Genomic DNA, 16,228 nt, shown 5'->3' with positions numbered 1-16,228 from the left:
GTAATGGTAGTAGTAGGGATAGTAGGGATAGTAGTGGTAATGGTAGTAGAAGGGATAGTAGTGGTAATGGTAGTAGAAGGGATAGTAGTGGTATTGGTAGTAGTAGGGATAGTAGTGGTAATGGTAGTAGTAGGGATAGTAGTGGTATTGGTAGTAGTAGGGATAGTAGTGGTAATGGTAGTAGTAGGGATAGTAGTGGTATTGGTAGTAGTAGGGATAGTAGTGGTAATGGTAGTAGTAGGGATAGTAGTGGTAATGGTAGTAGAAGGGATAGTAGTGGTAATGGTAGTAGAAGGGATAGTAGTGGTAATGGTAGTAGAAGGGATAGTAGTGGTAATGGTAGTAGAAGGGATAGTAGTGGTAATGGTAGTAGAAGGGATAGTAGTGGTATTGGTAGTAGTAGGGATAGTAGTGGTAATGGTAGTAGAAGGGATAGTAGTGGTAATGGTAGTAGAAGGGATAGTAGTGGTAATGGTAGTAGTAGGGATAGTTGTGGTAATAGTGTAAATAATAGTGGTGGTAGCATTCATTCTAGCATTATTAATGTTCATTTTCCATGTTTACCCTTTTACTGTACCCATTATCTATCACATTGTTCTATTATTAACCACTGCTGCCCCCCCCCCCCCCCACGGGAAATCGTTAAAACCCAGCAGTGTTGCAGTTCTTGACACAAACCTATTACCATACCTCGTTCAAAGGCACTTAAATCTTTTGTCTTGCCCATTCACCCTCTGAAAGGCACACATACACAATCCATGTCTCAATTGTTTTAACAAATGACATCAAGAAAGGATCAAAGTTTTCACTTGGATTCACCTGGTCGGTCTGTCATGGAAACAGTAGGTGTTCATAATGCTTTGTCAATATTTATGCAATCTTACTCATGTCAATAAAGCCATTTGAATTTGAATTTGAGAGTCTGTCTGTCTCTGTTGCTACGTGCTCTTCTCTCTCTGTGTCTGTGTCTCATCCCAAACCACTTCAACACCCAATCAGCATCATAAGTACCTTATTATTACCTGAGTTGTTCTACGGCAAGCGAACGGTCCAAAAGATAAGAGCGTTGATTGTTTTCACAGCTTTTGATGAGATCGGAGCCAGTAAACAATTTAGTTATTGAGTCCAAATTGTGCCAGGCAATCACACAAACACACATATTTTCCTCTTTCAATTCCCCCCCCCCCCCCCCCCACACACACACACACACACACACACACACACACACACACACACACACACACACACACACACACACACACACACACAGCTATTCATTGCGAGAAGCATTGAGTGGTCTCAGTTGGATGCGATGATACTTGAGTTAATGTTGCTTTGCTTCATTCTCAAGTGTGATGCTACAACCAAACCTTTCCTGTTCATCATAGAGCTACATCATAATGGATGGAGTTTATAGCTCACTATACAGGTGACAACATGCAGCTCATTTCTCCTGTGTGTGTGTGTGTCTTCACGGATACTAGGTTTGTGTTTGGTGTGTGTCTTCACGGGTACTAGGTGTGTGTTTGGTGTGTGTCTTCACGGGTACTAGGTGTGTGTTTGGTGTGTGTCTTCACGGGTTCTAGGTCTGTGTTTGGTGTGTGTCTTCACGGGTACTAGGTCTGTGTTTGGTGTGTGTCTTCACGGGTACTAGGTGTGTGTTTGGTGTGTGTCTTCACGGGTACTAGGTGTGTGTTTGGTGTGTGTCTTCACGGGTACTAGGTGTGTGTTTGGTGTGTGTCTTCACGGGTTCTAGGTCTGTGTTTGGTGTGTGTCTTCACGGGTACTAGGTCTGTGTTTGGTGTGTCTTCACGGGTACTAGGTGTGTGTTTGGTGTGTGTCTTCACGGGTACTAGGTGTGTGTTTGGTGTGTGTCTTCACGGGTTCTAGGTCTGTGTTTGGTGTGTGTCTTCACGGGTACTAGGTTTGTGTTTGGTGTGTGTCTTCACGGGTACTAGGTCTGTGTTTGGTGTGTGTCTTCACGGGTACTAGGTGTGTGTTTGGTGTGTGTCTTCACGGGTACTAGGTGTGTGTTTGGTGTGTGTCTTCACGGGTACTAGGTGTGTGTTTGGTGTGTGTCTTCACGGGTACTAGGTGTGTGTTTGGTGTGTGTCTTCACGAGTACTAGGTCTGTGTTTGGTGTGTGTCTTCACGGGTACTAGGTCTGTGTTTGGTGTGTGTCTTCACGGGTACTAGGTGTGTGTTTGGTGTGTGTCTTCACGGGTACTAGGTGTGTGTTTGGTGTGTGTCTTCACGGGTACTAGGTGTGTGTTTGGTGTGTGTCTTCACGGGTACTAGGTGTGTGTTTGGTGTGTGTCTTCACGGGTTCTAGGTCTGTGTTTGGTGTGTGTCTTCACGGGTACTAGGTGTGTGTTTGGTGTGTGTCTTCACGGGTTCTAGGTCTGTGTTTGGTGTGTGTCTTCACGGGTACTAGGTGTGTGTTTGGTGTGTGTCTTCACGGGTACTAGGTCTGTGTTTGGTGTGTGTCTTCACGGGTACTAGGTCTGTGTTTGGTGTGTGTCTTCACGGGTTCTAGGTGTGTGTTTGGTGTGTGTCTTCACGGGTTCTAGGTCTGTGTTTGGTGTGTGTCTTCACGGGTACTAGGTCTGTGTTTTGTGTGTGTCTTCACGGGTACTAGGTGTGTGTTTGGTGTGTGTCCTCACGGGTACTAGGTGTGTGTTTGGTGTGTGTCTTCACGGGTTCTAGGTCTGTGTTTGGTGTGTGTCTTCACGGGTACTAGGTGTGTGTTTGGTGTGTGTCTTCACGGGTACTAGGTCTGTGTTTGGTGTGTGTCTTCACGGGTACTAGATGTGTGTTTGGTGTGTGTCTTCACGGGTACTAGGTGTGTGTTTGGTGTGTGTCTTCACGGGTACTAGGTGTGTGTTTGGTGTGTGTACTCTGATGTGGGAAAGTGTGATGAGAGACAGGAGTGAGGGGGAGAGAATAGAAGAGACAGACTAGTGTGATGAGAGACGAGAGTGAGGGAGAGAGAATAGAATAGACAGACTAGTGTGATGAGAGACGAGAGTGAGGGAGAGAGAATAGAATAGACAGACTAGTGTGATGAGAGACGAGAGTGAGGGAGAGAGAATAGAATAGACAGACTAGTGTGATGAGAGACGAGAGTGAGGGAGAGAGAATAGAAGAGACAGACTAGTGTGATGAGAGTGAGGGAGAGAGAATAGAAGAGACAGACTAGAGGAAGAGAGGAGGAAAGGGCATGAGTTGTACAATAGAGGGAGAGAGAGTAAGGGATTAAATAGCAGTCTTTCTAACTACTGTACAGATTATAGTCATCTCTAGTGGATTATTCCCTAGTTAGAATGTCCTCTCCCCTTCCCGACGTTCCTGGTGATCAGTGCATTGAGTAGAAACAGCCACCCCGTTTTCTAAGATCTCTCTCTCTCTCTCTGTTTCTCGTGTCTTTCTTTCACTTTCTCCTACCCCCTTTCAATTCTCCACTGAGTCAGATCCATCTCTCTCAGAATGAAAGATAGTAGTTACTCCTTTTCCTTCCTTCCTTCCTTCCTTCCTTCCTTCCTTCCTTTCCTCCCTTCCTTCCCTGGAACAAACCACTCTGCACTGTCTAAGAAGAACACTACTGTCCCTAGAGAGGAGAGGAGGAGAGAGAGCGGGAGAGAGAGGAGGCGAGAGAGAGATGGAGAGAGAGAACAAAAATAGAGGGAAAGGCAGAGAGGTATGAAGAGGGAAGGGGTGTATGTGTGTGAGAGAGAGAGAGCAGGTGGGGCAGAGAGGGAAGGAAGGTTTGTGTGGGAGGGAGAGAAAGAGGGGTCAAGGTGAGAGAGAAAAAGATAGAGGGAGAGAGTGAGGGAGGGAGGGAGGGAAAGTGGGTAGAGAGATGTACACTATACATAGCGTGAACAGGTTTAGAGAGGAGAGAGTGGTGTTGGTGAACAGGTTTAGAGAGGAGAGAGTGGTGGTGAACAGGTTTATAGAGGAGAGAGTGGTGGTGAACAGGTTTAGAGAGGAGAGAGTGGTGGTGGTGAACAGGTTTAGAGAGGAGAGAGTGGTGTTGGTGAACAGGTTTAGAGAGGAGAGAGTGGTGGTGGTGAACAGGTTTAGAGAGGAGAGAGTGGTGGTGAACAGGTTTAGAGAGGAGAGAGTGGTGGTGAACAGGTTTAGAGAGGAGAGAGTGGTGGTGGTGAACAGGTTTAGAGAGGAGAGAGTGGTGTTGGTGAACAGGTTTAGAGAGGAGAGAGTGGTGGTGAACAGGTTTATAGAGGAGAGAGTGGTGGTGAACAGGTTTAGAGAGGAGAGAGTGGTGGTGGTGAACAGGTTTAGAGAGGAGAGAGTGGTGGTGGTGAACAGGTTTAGAGAGGAGAGAGTGGTGGTGAACAGGTTTAGAGAGGAGAGAGTGGTGGTGAACAGGTTTAGAGAGGAGAGAGTGGTGGTGGTGGACAGGTTTAGAGAGGAGAGAGTGGTGGTGGTGGACAGGTTTAGAGAGGAGAGAGTGGTGGTGGTGGACAGGTTTAGAGAGGAGAGAGTGGTGGTGGTGAACAGGTTTAGAGAGGAGAGAGTGGTGGTGGTGAACAGGTTTAGAGAGGAGAGAGTGGTGGTGGTGAACAGGTTTAGAGAGGAGAGAGTGGTGGTGGTGAACAGGTTTAGAGAGGAGAGAGTGGTGGTGGTGAACAGGTTCAGAGAGGAGAGAGTGGTGGTGAACAGGTTTAGAGAAGAGATAGTGGTGGTGTTGAACAGGTTTAGAGAGGAGAGAGTGGTGGTGGTGAACAGGTTTAGAGAGGAGATAGTGGTGGTGGTGAACAGGTTTAGAGAGGAGATAGTGGTGGTGAACAGGTTTAGAGAGGAGAGAGTGGTGTTGGTGAACAGGTTTAGAGAGGAGAGAGTGGTGGTGAACAGGTTTAGAGAGGAGAGAGTGGTGGTGGTGAACAGGTTTAGAGAGGAGATAGTGGTGGTGAACAGGTTTAGAGAGGAGAGAGAGGTGGTGGTGAACAGGTTTAGAGAGGAGAGAGTGGTGGTGAACAGGTTTAGAGAGGAGAGAGTGGTGGTGGTGAACAGGTTTAGAGAGGAGATAGTGGTGGTGAACAGATTTAGAGAGGAGAGAGTGGTGGTGGTGAACAGGTTTAGAGAGGAGAGAGTGGTGGTGGTGAACAGGTTTAGAGAGGAGAGAGTGGTGGTGGTGAACAGGTTTAGAGAGGAGAGAGTGGTGGTGGTGAACAGGTTTAGAGAGGAGAGAGTGGTGGTGGTGAACAGGTTTAGAGAGGAGAGAGTGGTGGTGGTGAACAGGTTTAGAGAGGAGAGAGTGGTGGTGGTGAACAGGTTTAGAGAGGAGATAGTGGTGGTGAACAGGTTTAGAGAGGAGAGAGTGGTGGTGGTGAACAGGTTTAGAGAGGAGAGAGTGGTGGTGGTGAACAGGTTTAGAGAGGAGAGAGTGGTGGTGGTGAACAGGTTTAGGGAGGAGAGAGTGGTGGTGGTGAACAGGTTTAGAGAGGAGAGAGTGGTGGTGGTGAACAGGTTTAGAGAGGAGAGAGTGGTGGTGGTGAACAGGTTTAGAGAGGAGAGAGTGGTGGTGGTGAACAGGTTTAGAGAAGAGAGTGGTGGTGAACAGGTTTAGAGAGGAGAGAGTGGTGGTGAACAGGTTTAGAGAGGAGAGAGTGGTGGTGGTGAACAGGTTTAGAGAGGAGAGAGTGGTGGTGAACAGGTTTAGAGAGGAGAGAGTGGTGGTGAACAGGTTTAGAGAGGAGAGAGTGGTGGTGAACAGGTTTAGAGAGGAGAGAGTGGTGGTGGTGAACAGGTTTAGAGAGGAGAGAGTGGTGGTGGTGAACAGGTTTAGAGAGGAGAGAGTGGTGGTGAACAGGTTTAGAGAGGAGAGAGTGGTGGTGAACAGGTTTAGAGAGGAGAGAGTGGTGGTGGTGAACAGGTTTAGAGAGGAGAGAGTGGTGGTGAACAGGTTTAGAGAGGAGAGAGTGGTGGTGAACAGGTTTAGAGAGGAGAGAGTGGTGGTGGTGAACAGGTTTAGAGAGGAGAGAGTGGTGGTGGTGAACAGGTTTAGAGAGGAGAGAGTGGTGGTGAACAGGTTTAGAGAGGAGAGAGTGGTGGTGGTGAACAGGTTTAGAGAGGAGAGAGTGGTGGTGGTGAACAGGTTTAGAGAGGAGAGAGTGGTGGTGAACAGGTTTAGAGAGGAGAGAGTGGTGGTGAACAGGTTTAGAGAGGAGAGGGAGGTGGTGAACAGGTTTAGAGAGGAGAGAGTGGTGGTGAACAGGTTTAGAGAGGAGAGAGTGGTGGTGGTGAACAGGTTTAGAGAGGAGAGAGTGGTGGTGAACAGGTTTAGAGAGGAGAGAGTGGTGGTGGTGAACAGGTTTAGAGAGGAGATAGTGGTGGTGAACAGGTTTAGAGAGGAGAGAGAGGTGGTGGTGAACAGGTTTAGAGAGGAGAGAGTGGTGGTGAACAGGTTTAGAGAGGAGAGAGTGGTGGTGGTGAACAGGTTTAGAGAGGAGATAGTGGTGGTGAACAGATTTAGAGAGGAGAGAGTGGTGGTGGTGAACAGGTTTAGAGAGGAGAGAGTGGTGGTGGTGAACAGGTTTAGAGAGGAGAGAGTGGTGGTGGTGAACAGGTTTAGAGAGGAGAGAGTGGTGGTGGTGAACAGGTTTAGAGAGGAGAGAGTGGTGGTGGTGAACAGGTTTAGAGAGGAGAGAGTGGTGGTGGTGAACAGGTTTAGAGAGGAGAGAGTGGTGGTGGTGAACAGGTTTAGAGAGGAGATAGTGGTGGTGAACAGGTTTAGAGAGGAGAGAGTGGTGGTGGTGAACAGGTTTAGAGAGGAGAGAGTGGTGGTGGTGAACAGGTTTAGAGAGGAGAGAGTGGTGGTGGTGAACAGGTTTAGGGAGGAGAGAGTGGTGGTGGTGAACAGGTTTAGAGAGGAGAGAGTGGTGGTGGTGAACAGGTTTAGAGAGGAGAGAGTGGTGGTGGTGAACAGGTTTAGAGAGGAGAGAGTGGTGGTGGTGAACAGGTTTAGAGAAGAGAGTGGTGGTGAACAGGTTTAGAGAGGAGAGAGTGGTGGTGAACAGGTTTAGAGAGGAGAGAGTGGTGGTGGTGAACAGGTTTAGAGAGGAGAGAGTGGTGGTGAACAGGTTTAGAGAGGAGAGAGTGGTGGTGAACAGGTTTAGAGAGGAGAGAGTGGTGGTGAACAGGTTTAGAGAGGAGAGAGTGGTGGTGGTGAACAGGTTTAGAGAGGAGAGAGTGGTGGTGGTGAACAGGTTTAGAGAGGAGAGAGTGGTGGTGAACAGGTTTAGAGAGGAGAGAGTGGTGGTGAACAGGTTTAGAGAGGAGAGAGTGGTGGTGGTGAACAGGTTTAGAGAGGAGAGAGTGGTGGTGAACAGGTTTAGAGAGGAGAGAGTGGTGGTGAACAGGTTTAGAGAGGAGAGAGTGGTGGTGGTGAACAGGTTTAGAGAGGAGAGAGTGGTGGTGGTGAACAGGTTTAGAGAGGAGAGAGTGGTGGTGAACAGGTTTAGAGAGGAGAGAGTGGTGGTGGTGAACAGGTTTAGAGAGGAGAGAGTGGTGGTGGTGAACAGGTTTAGAGAGGAGAGAGTGGTGGTGAACAGGTTTAGAGAGGAGAGAGTGGTGGTGAACAGGTTTAGAGAGGAGAGGGAGGTGGTGAACAGGTTTAGAGAGGAGAGAGTGGTGGTGAACAGGTTTAGAGAGGAGAGAGTGGTGGTGGTGAACAGGTTTAGAGAGGAGAGAGTGGTGGTGGTGAACAGGTTTAGAGAGGAGAGAGTGGTGGTGAACAGGTTTAGAGAGGAGAGAGTGGTGGTTGTGAACAGGTTTAGAGAGGAGAGAGTGGTGGTGGTGAACAGGTTTAGAGAGGAGAGAGTGGTGGTGAACAGGTTTAGAGAGGAGAGAGTGGTGGTGAACAGGTTTAGAGAGGAGAGAGTGGTGGTAGTGAACAGGTTTAGAGAGGAGAGAGTGGTGGTGGTGAACAGGTTTAGAGAGGAGAGAGTGGTGGTGAACAGGTTTAGAGAGGAGAGAGTGGTGGTGAACAGGTTTAGAGAGGAGAGAGTGGTGGTGAACAGCTTTAGAGAGGAGAGAGTGGTGGTGGTGAACAGGTTTAGAGTGGAGAGAGTGGAGGTGGTGAACAGGTTTAGAGAGGAGAGAGTGGTAGTGAATAGGTTTAGAGAGGAGAGAGTGGTGGTGGTGAACAGGTTTAGAGAGGAGAGAGTGGTAGTGAACAGGTTTAGAGAGGAGAGAGTGGTGGTGGTGAACAGGTTTAGAGAGGAGAGAGTGGTAGTGAACAGGTTTAGAGAGGAGAGAGTGGTGGTGGTGAACAGGTTTAGAGAGGAGAGAGTGGTAGTGAACAGGTTTAGAGAGGAGAGAGTGGTGGTGAACAGGTTTAGAGAGGAGAGAGTGGTAGTGAACAGGTTTAGAGAGGAGAGAGTGGTGGTGAACAGGTTTAGAGAGGAGAGAGTGGTGGTGAACAGGTTTAGAGAGGAGAGAGTGGTGGTGGTGAACAAGTTTAGAGAGGAGAGAGTGGTAGTGGTGAACAGGTTTAGAGAGGAGAGAGTGGTGGTGGTGAACAAGTTTAGAGAGGAGAGAGTGATGGTGAACAGGTTTAGAGAGGAGAGAGTGGTAGTGAACAGGTTTAGAGATGAGAGAGTGGTGGTGGTGAACAGGTTTAGAGAGGAGATAGTGGTGGTGGTGAACAGGTTTAGAGAGGAGAGAGTGGTGGTAGTGAACAGGTTTAGAGAGGAGAGAGTGGTGGTGAACAGGTTTAGAGAGGAGAGAGTGGTGGTGGTGAACAGGTTTAGAGAGGAGAGAGTGGTGGTGAACAGGTTTAGAGAGGAGAGAGTGGTGGTGGTGAACAGGTTTAGAGAGGAGAGAGTGGTGGTGAACAGGTTTAGAGAGGAGAGAGTGGTGGTGAACAGGTTTAGAGAGGAGAGAGTGGTGGTGGTGAACAGGTTTAGAGAGGAGAGAGTGGTGGTGGTGAACAGGTTTAGAGAGGAGAGAGTGGTGGTGGTGAACAGGTTTAGAGAGGAGAGAGTGGTGGTGGTGAACAGGTTTAGAGAGGAGAGAGTGGTGGTGGTGAACAAGTTTAGAGAGGAGAGAGTGGTGGTGAACAGGTTTAGAGAGGAGAGAGTGGTGGTGAACAGGTTTAGAGAGAAGAGAGTGGTGGTGAACAGGTTTAGAGAGGAGAGAGTGGTGGTGAACAGGTTTAGAGAGGAGAGAGTGGTGGTGAACAGGTTTAGAGAGGAGAGAGTGGTGGTAGTGAACAGGTTTAGAGAGGAGAGAGTGGTGGTGAACAGGTTTAGAGAGGAGAGAGTGGTGGTGAACAGGTTTAGAGAGGAGAGAGTGGTGGTAGTGAACAGGTTTAGAGAGGAGAGAGTGGTGGTGAACAGGTTTAGAGAGGAGAGAGTGGTGGTGAACAGGTTTAGAGAGGAGAGAGTGGTGGTGAACAGGTTTAGAGAGGAGAGAGTGGTGGTGAACAGGTTTAGAGAGGAGAGAGTGGTGGTGAACAGGTTTAGAGAGGAGAGAGTGGTGGTGAACAGGTTTAGAGAGGAGAGAGTGGTGGTGGTGAACAGGTTTAGAGAGGAGAGAGTGGTGGTGGTGAACAGGTTTAGAGAGGAGAGAGTGGTGGTGGTGAACAGGTTTAGAGAGGAGAGAGTGGTGGTGCTGAACAGGTTTAGAGAGGAGAGAGTGGTGGTGGTGAACAGGTTTAGAGAGGAGAGAGTGGTGGTGGTGAACAGGTTTAGAGAAGAGAGAGTGGTGGTGGTGAACAGGTTTAGAGAGGAGAGAGTGGTGGTGGTGAACAGGTTTAGAGAGGAGAGAGTGGTGGTGAACAGGTTTAGAGAGGAGATAGTGGTGGTGAACAGGTTTAGAGAGGAGAGAGTGGTGGTGAACAGGTTTAGAGAGGAGAGAGTGGTGGTGAACAGGTTTAGAGAGGAGAGAGTGGTGGTGGTGAACAGGTTTAGAGAGGAGAGAGTGGTGGTGAACAGGTTTAGAGAGGAGATAGTGGTGTGGTGAACAGGTTTAGAGAGGAGAGAGTGGTGGTGAACAGGTTTAGAGAGGAGAGAGTGGTGGTGAACAGGTTTAGAGAGGAGATAGTGGTGGTGAACAGGGGAAAGGAGAGTGCTAAAATGAAAATAAATGCTTTAAAATGGAATAAAGAGAGCAAGGAATTATCCTGAGCAGAGGAGAGGAGAGGAGAGGGGTATAGAGATGGAGAGTAGAGAAGTGAATTATCCTGAGGAGAGGAGAGGAGAGGAGAGGAGAGGAGAGGGGTATAGAGATGGAGAGTAGAGAAGTGAGGGATGGATTGAGGCGAGAAGCAGAGGGACTTGGATGACTAGCTATTTGGATGATGGATAGAGCAGAGCGGAGGAATGAGAGTGGGGAAAGAGGGAGTCGGATGAATAGAGACTAAGTGAGGGATGAGTGAGGGGAACGAAGGAGAAGAATCTGCAGAAGAAAGAGAGGAGAGAGATCGCCATAGCTTCTGTTTTGATAGAAGTTTGAACTTGGCACTTAACAGACGCTGCCCCCCCCCCTCCCTCTCCATCCATCCCTCCTTCATTCATCTCTCCCACTCAATTCAATGACATGGCATCCAGTTGTAATGAACTGCTATTGGCGGAGCTGCTATTGGCGGAGCTATAAATTCCAGTGTTGCCGTTGCCCTCAGGGCACTAATATGTGGCGTGCGGCCATTGAGCGGTTAACAGACACACTCAATATTTAGAGCCGACATGGATACCTCCCAGTCATGTAGTTGCACCGTGGCCAATGCTAACTTAATGACTGTGTAATGCGACTGTGGCACTGCTGCAGCTCTATGGAGGCAGAACTACAGACACGTTTATCACTGTCAGAGACACTACTGGCCTTATTCAGTCAAATAACTGCTAACCAACTGGGTTATGGGGATAAGTATTTTATGTGTCGGAATAGATTCTTCATTTATATACTCTTAATGTTTAGTCTAGGTTTTTCTACCGCGGAACGTTTTGATTGGCTCAAACATCATGATGTCTAATGTTAAGGACGTAATATTAAACATATGACTTCAAACATGCTTTCATTCCCAGGAACGCCAGAATAAGTCCTTATTCTATTCATAGAAATGGTGCAGACAAAACACCTGTTGTTTTGGATTGAGTAGGATGGGAGGTCTTTTGTAGTGGGTTGAGATGTGTTTCCCGATGATTGAAGCCATCGGAGGCATTTCAGGATATTCAGAGAAGAAATGCCAACGCAGAAACATGTTATGTGTGTGTGTGTTTGGACAATAGAGTTAATATGTAGGCAGCAGTGGAGAGTTCTCTCTCTCTCTATATATATATATATTAATATATATACTAATGTACACTGCTCAAAAAAATAAAGGGAACACTTAAACAACACAATGTAACTCCAAGACAATCACACTTCTGTGAAATCAAACTGTCCACTTAGGAAGCAACACTGATTGACAATAAATTTCACATGCTGTTGTGCAAATGGAATAGACAAAAGGTGGAAATTATAGGCAATTAGCAAGACTCCCCCAAAAAAGGAGTGATTCTGCAGGTGGTGACCACAGACCACTTCTCAGTTCCTATGCTTCCTGGCTGATGTTTTGGTCACTTTTGAATGCTGGCGGTGCTCTCACTCTAGTGGTAGCATGAGACGGAGTCAGAACCCACACAAGTGGCTCAGGTAGTGCAGTTCATCCAGGATGGCACATCAATGCGAGCTGTGGCAAAAAGGTTTGCTGTGTCTGTCAGCGTAGTGTCCAGAGCATGGAGGCGCTACCAGGAGACAGGCCAGTACATCAGGAGACGTGGAGGAGGCCGTAGGAGGGCAACAACCCAGCAGCAGGACCGCTACCTCCGCCTTTGTGCAAGGAGGTGCACTGCCAGAGCCCTGCAAAATGACCTCCAGCAGGCCACAAATGTGCATTGGGGCATGGGGTTGAGGGTTGAGGGTTGAGCATGGGGTTGAGATCTGGAAACTGGCTAGGTCACTCCAGGACCTTGAAATGCTTCTTACGAAGCCACTCCTTCGTTGCCCGGGCGGTGTGTTTGGGATCATTGTCATGCTGAAAGACCCAGCCACGTTTCATCTTCAATGCTCTTGCTGATTGAAGGAGGTTTTCACTCAAAATCTCACGATACATGGCCCCATTCGTTCTTTCCTTTACACGGATCAGTCGTCCTGGTCCCTTTGCAGAAAAACAGCCTCAAAGCATGATGTTTCCACCCCCATGCTTCACAGTAGGTATTGTGTTCTTTGGATGCAACTCAGCATTCTTTGTCCTCCTAAGGCGACGAGTTGATTTTTTACCAAAAAGTTATATTTTGGTTTCATCTGACCATATGACATTCTCCCAATCTTCTTCTGGATCATCCAATTGCTCTCTAGAAAACTTCAGACGGGCCTGGACATGTACTGGCTTAAGCAGGGGGACACGTCTGGCACTGCAGGATTTGAGTCCCTGGCGGCGTTGTGTGTTACTGATGGTAGGCTTTGTTACTTTGGTCCCAGCTCTCTGCAGGTCATTCACTAGGTCCCCCCGTGTGGTTCTGGGATTTTTTCTCACCGTTCTTGTGATTATTTTGACCCCACGGGGTGAGATCTTGCATGGAGCCCCAGATCGAGGGAGATTATCAGTGGTCTTGTATGTCTTCCATTTCCTAATAATTGCTCCCACAGTTGATTTCTTCAAACCAAGCTGCTTACCTATTGCAGATTCAGTCTTCCCAGCCTGGTGCAGGTACAATTTTGTTTCTGGTGTCCTTTGACAGCTCTTTGGTCTTAGCCATAGTGGAGTTTGGAGTGTGACTGTTTGAGGTTGTGGACAGGTGTCTTTTATACTGATAACAAGTTCAAACAGGTGCCATTAATACAGGTAACGAGTGGAGAACAGAGGAGCCTCTTAAAGAAGAAGTTACAGGTCTGTGAGAGCCAGAAATCTTGCTTGTTTGTAGGAGACCAAATACTTATTTTCCACCATAATTTGCAAATAAATTCATTAAAAATCCTACTATGTGATTTTCTGGATTTTTTTTTCTCATTTTGTCTGTCATAGTTGAAGTGTACCTATGATGAAAATTACAGGCCTCTCATCTTTTTAAGTGGGAGAACTTGCACAATTGGTGGCTGACTAAATACTTTTTTGCCCCACTGTATATCTTTTTATCTACCCCCCCCTCTCTCTCTCTGTCTGTCTGTCTGTCTGTCTGTCTGTCTGTCTGTCTGTCTGTCTCTCTCAATTCAATTCTCTCTCTCTCTCTCTCTCTCTCTCTCTCTCTCTCTCTCTCTCTCTCTCTGTCTCTCTCTCTCTCTCTCTCTCTCTCTCTCTCTCTCTCTCTCTCTCTCTCTCTACCTGTATCTCTGTTTATGTAATTCCTCTATATTTAATCATCTTCTTTATTAAACATCAATCTCTTATCATAGCCAGGTTGCTCAAGATCTACTGTGAAATTCAAAGTCCGTCCAGATAAGCAGGACCTCGGGAGATGACTTCAAATCCGGTCACTAGGGGCGATTACCATCAAGTAGGGTTTTATTAGGTCGTTGTGGACGGGAATGGTGGATGGGCGTAGGTTGTGAGGTTCGGCTCTGAACCGAAAAATGGTTTAACCCTATCCCAAAACCTTAACCCTTACCTTAACCTTTTAGAATCAATGTCTAAACTTAACCTTTCAAATTTGACGTTTATCGACAAACGTTGGATTCTGTAGTGAGACTGTGAGAGTTTGTTTTTTATTCTGCTCAGAGGCACACACACACACGCACACGCACACACACACACACACACACACACACACACACACACACACACACACACACACACACACACACACACACACACACACACACACACACACACACGACACACACACCACACACACACCACACACACACCACACACACACCACACACACACCACACACACACACCACACACACACAGAGAGAGCAGGTAGGCAGACTCTAGGGAAGGGGCAGTGTGAGTCTTTCTAACATTGCATTAATAAGACAGGGTTTTCCCTAGATAGGTAAAGGGGCTTAGGCGGGCTGGGGGATGTTTACTAACAACTCCCTGGAGACACACTAATTAGCTACTAGATCAGATGAAGGCCTTTCTCTCTCTGTTATTCTGTTATTCTCTCGCTCTCTCTCTCCCCCTCTATCTCTCTTTCTCTCTCTCTCTCGCCCCCTCTCCCGCCTCTCTCTCCCTCTCTCTTTCTCCCTCTCTCTCTCTCTCTCTATCTCTTTCTATCTCTTTCTTCCTCCCCACTCTCTCTCTGTCTCAGGTAATGGCTTCCCTCTGCAAATTGGTTTTATCACTCTCTTTGTGTTTGTGTCTCTCTCTCTGTCCTACTTGTCTTTCCTCTCGTCTTGATCTCCATGTACTCTCTTTCCAGATGTCCTTTTCTCTTCCTCTGTTCCCTCGTCAGACGACTGCATTCTGTTTCCTTTCCTAACTCCTCCCCTCTTCCTGTTTCTTCACTCCACCTTGTTATTGATGCAACACTTCTGTTCTACCTTGTCATTTGTCTCTCATCCACATTCTCCTTTCACCGCCAGACGTCACACTCTCCCCTTTTCTTTCTCTAGGGGTTGTGCCCAAGGACCCAGGGGTCTTTCCTACTCTATTAGGGGCCATTACGGCTGCCATGGTGTCTGCCTGTTCAGAAAGAAGAGATGAATCAGTCATTATGTTGTTAGGTACTGAAAGACCACAAGGGAGGCCAAGTCACTGCCATGTAACTGTTAATAATGAGATAATATGGACTACAAATATCTATCTCAGAAAATCATTATGAGGACAAAGAGCTAAATAGACTGTGAAGGTTAGGGTTCCACTTTATGAAGTGAATTGAATAGTGAATTGTTTAGTGAGCTGAATAGACTGTGAAGGTTAGGGTTCCACTTTATGAAGTGAATTGAATAGTGAATTGTTTATTGAGCTGAATAGACTGTGAAGGTTAGGGTTCCACTTTATGAAGTGAATTGAATAGTGAATTGTTTAGTGAGCTGATTAGACTGTGAAGGTTAGGGTTCCACTTTATGAAGTGAATTGAATAGTGAATTGTTTAGTGAGCTGAATAGACTGTGAAGGTTAGGGTTCCACTTTAAGAAGTGAATTGAATAGTGAATTGTTTAGTGAGCTGAATAGACTGTGAAGGTTAGGGTTCCACTTTATGAAGTGAATTGAATAGTGAATTGTTTAGTGAATTGAATAGTGAATTGTTTAGTGAGCTGAATAGTAAGTTGAAGCTTATTGTAAGGTGGAGAAAGGCATCATTGCTTTTGCCTCGTGTTACTTCAGCATCAGGAGATTAGACCACTTATCAGCCAGGCTTCCACTCTTTCATTTGTCCTTTCTGAGGTGACGGAGGGGTGGAGGAATGGAGGGAAGGGGGGAAGGGGGGAAGAGAGGGAGGAACTGTTCTACATTTAGGAATAATGACACATGCTGTATTTTGTATTGTCCAAATTAAAATATTTTCTCTTTCTTTCTTTACCCCCCTGTCTTGTCTAGTTCCTTATGAAGCTCCAGGGATAACTGCACTAGAACTCTACAACCACCTCTGTACTGGTCTGATCTGTGTGTGTGTGTGTGTGTGTGTGTGTGTGTGTGTGTGTGTGTGTGTGTGTGTGTGTGTGTGTGTGTGTGTGTGTGTGTGTGTCAGGTATGCGTATCCTGGTGAATCTCCTCCTGGACACTCTCCCCATGCTGGGCAACGTCCTGCTACTCTGTTTCTTCGTCTTCTTCATCTTCGGTGTCATCGGAGTGCAGCTGTGGGCGGGGCTACTGAGGAACCGCTGCTACCCCAAGGAAAACTTCACCCTGTGAGTAACAGTGTGTGTCTTTCTGTGTGTGTTTATGTGTGTGTATGTGTGTGTCTTTCTGTGTGTGCTTATGTGTGTGTGTGTGTTTCTGTGTGTGTTTCTGTGTGTGTGTGTGTGTGTGTGTGTCTTTATGTGTGTGTTTATGTGTGTGTGTGTGTCTTTCTGTGTGTGTTTCTGTGTGTGTCTTTCTGTGTGTGTTTATGTGTGTGTGTGTGTCTTTCTGTGTGTGTTTCTGTGTATGTGTGTGTCTTTCTGTGTGTGTTTATGTGTGTGTGTGTGTGTGTGTGTCTTTCTGTGTGTGTGTGTGTGTGTGTGTGTGTGTGTGTGTGTGTGTGTGTGTCTTTCTGTGTGTGTTTATGTGTGTGTGTGTGTGTGTGTCTTTCTGTGTGTGTTTCTGTGTGTGTGTGTGTGTCTTTCTGTGTGTG

The 16,228-nt window shown here is 47.1% G+C and overlaps 2 protein-coding genes across 6 annotated transcripts; both read left to right on the top strand.

The window, feature by feature from the left end:
- The first annotated feature begins 1,258 nt into the window (after nt 1-1,258).
- Nucleotides 1,259-7,042, top strand: LOC129849597 (trichohyalin-like). Of its 3 annotated transcripts, none has more exons than XM_055916409.1 (2): nt 1,259-4,170; nt 4,330-6,989. In XM_055916409.1, the coding sequence occupies exons 1-2, from the start codon at nt 3,860-3,862 to the stop codon at nt 5,588-5,590; spliced, it is 1,572 nt and encodes a 523-aa protein (XP_055772384.1). In that variant the 5' UTR covers nt 1,259-3,859; the 3' UTR covers nt 5,591-6,989. The 3 variants fall into 3 exon arrangements, with proteins under 3 accessions (XP_055772384.1, XP_055772385.1, XP_055772383.1); XM_055916410.1 differs by having other exon boundaries at nt 1,261-4,359; nt 4,750-6,989; XM_055916408.1 differs by having other exon boundaries at nt 1,262-5,584; nt 6,983-7,042.
- A 20-nt stretch (nt 7,043-7,062) lies between these two features.
- Nucleotides 7,063-15,601, top strand: LOC129849596 (trichohyalin-like). Of its 3 annotated transcripts, none has more exons than XM_055916406.1 (2): nt 7,063-9,545; nt 9,777-15,601. In XM_055916406.1, the coding sequence occupies exons 1-2, from the start codon at nt 8,566-8,568 to the stop codon at nt 9,985-9,987; spliced, it is 1,191 nt and encodes a 396-aa protein (XP_055772381.1). In that variant the 5' UTR covers nt 7,063-8,565; the 3' UTR covers nt 9,988-15,601. The 3 variants fall into 3 exon arrangements, with proteins under 3 accessions (XP_055772381.1, XP_055772379.1, XP_055772380.1); XM_055916404.1 differs by having other exon boundaries at nt 7,063-7,511; nt 7,545-15,600; XM_055916405.1 differs by having other exon boundaries at nt 7,063-7,697; nt 7,731-15,600.
- Nucleotides 15,602-16,228: the final 627 nt, after the last annotated feature.

Source organism: Salvelinus fontinalis, unplaced genomic scaffold (genome assembly GCF_029448725.1).
Source record: "Salvelinus fontinalis isolate EN_2023a unplaced genomic scaffold, ASM2944872v1 scaffold_1552, whole genome shotgun sequence".
Taxonomy (NCBI): Eukaryota; Metazoa; Chordata; class Actinopteri; order Salmoniformes; family Salmonidae; genus Salvelinus; species Salvelinus fontinalis.
Note: the sequence above shows the minus strand (reverse complement) of the source record. Positions and strands in the feature narration are given on the sequence as shown.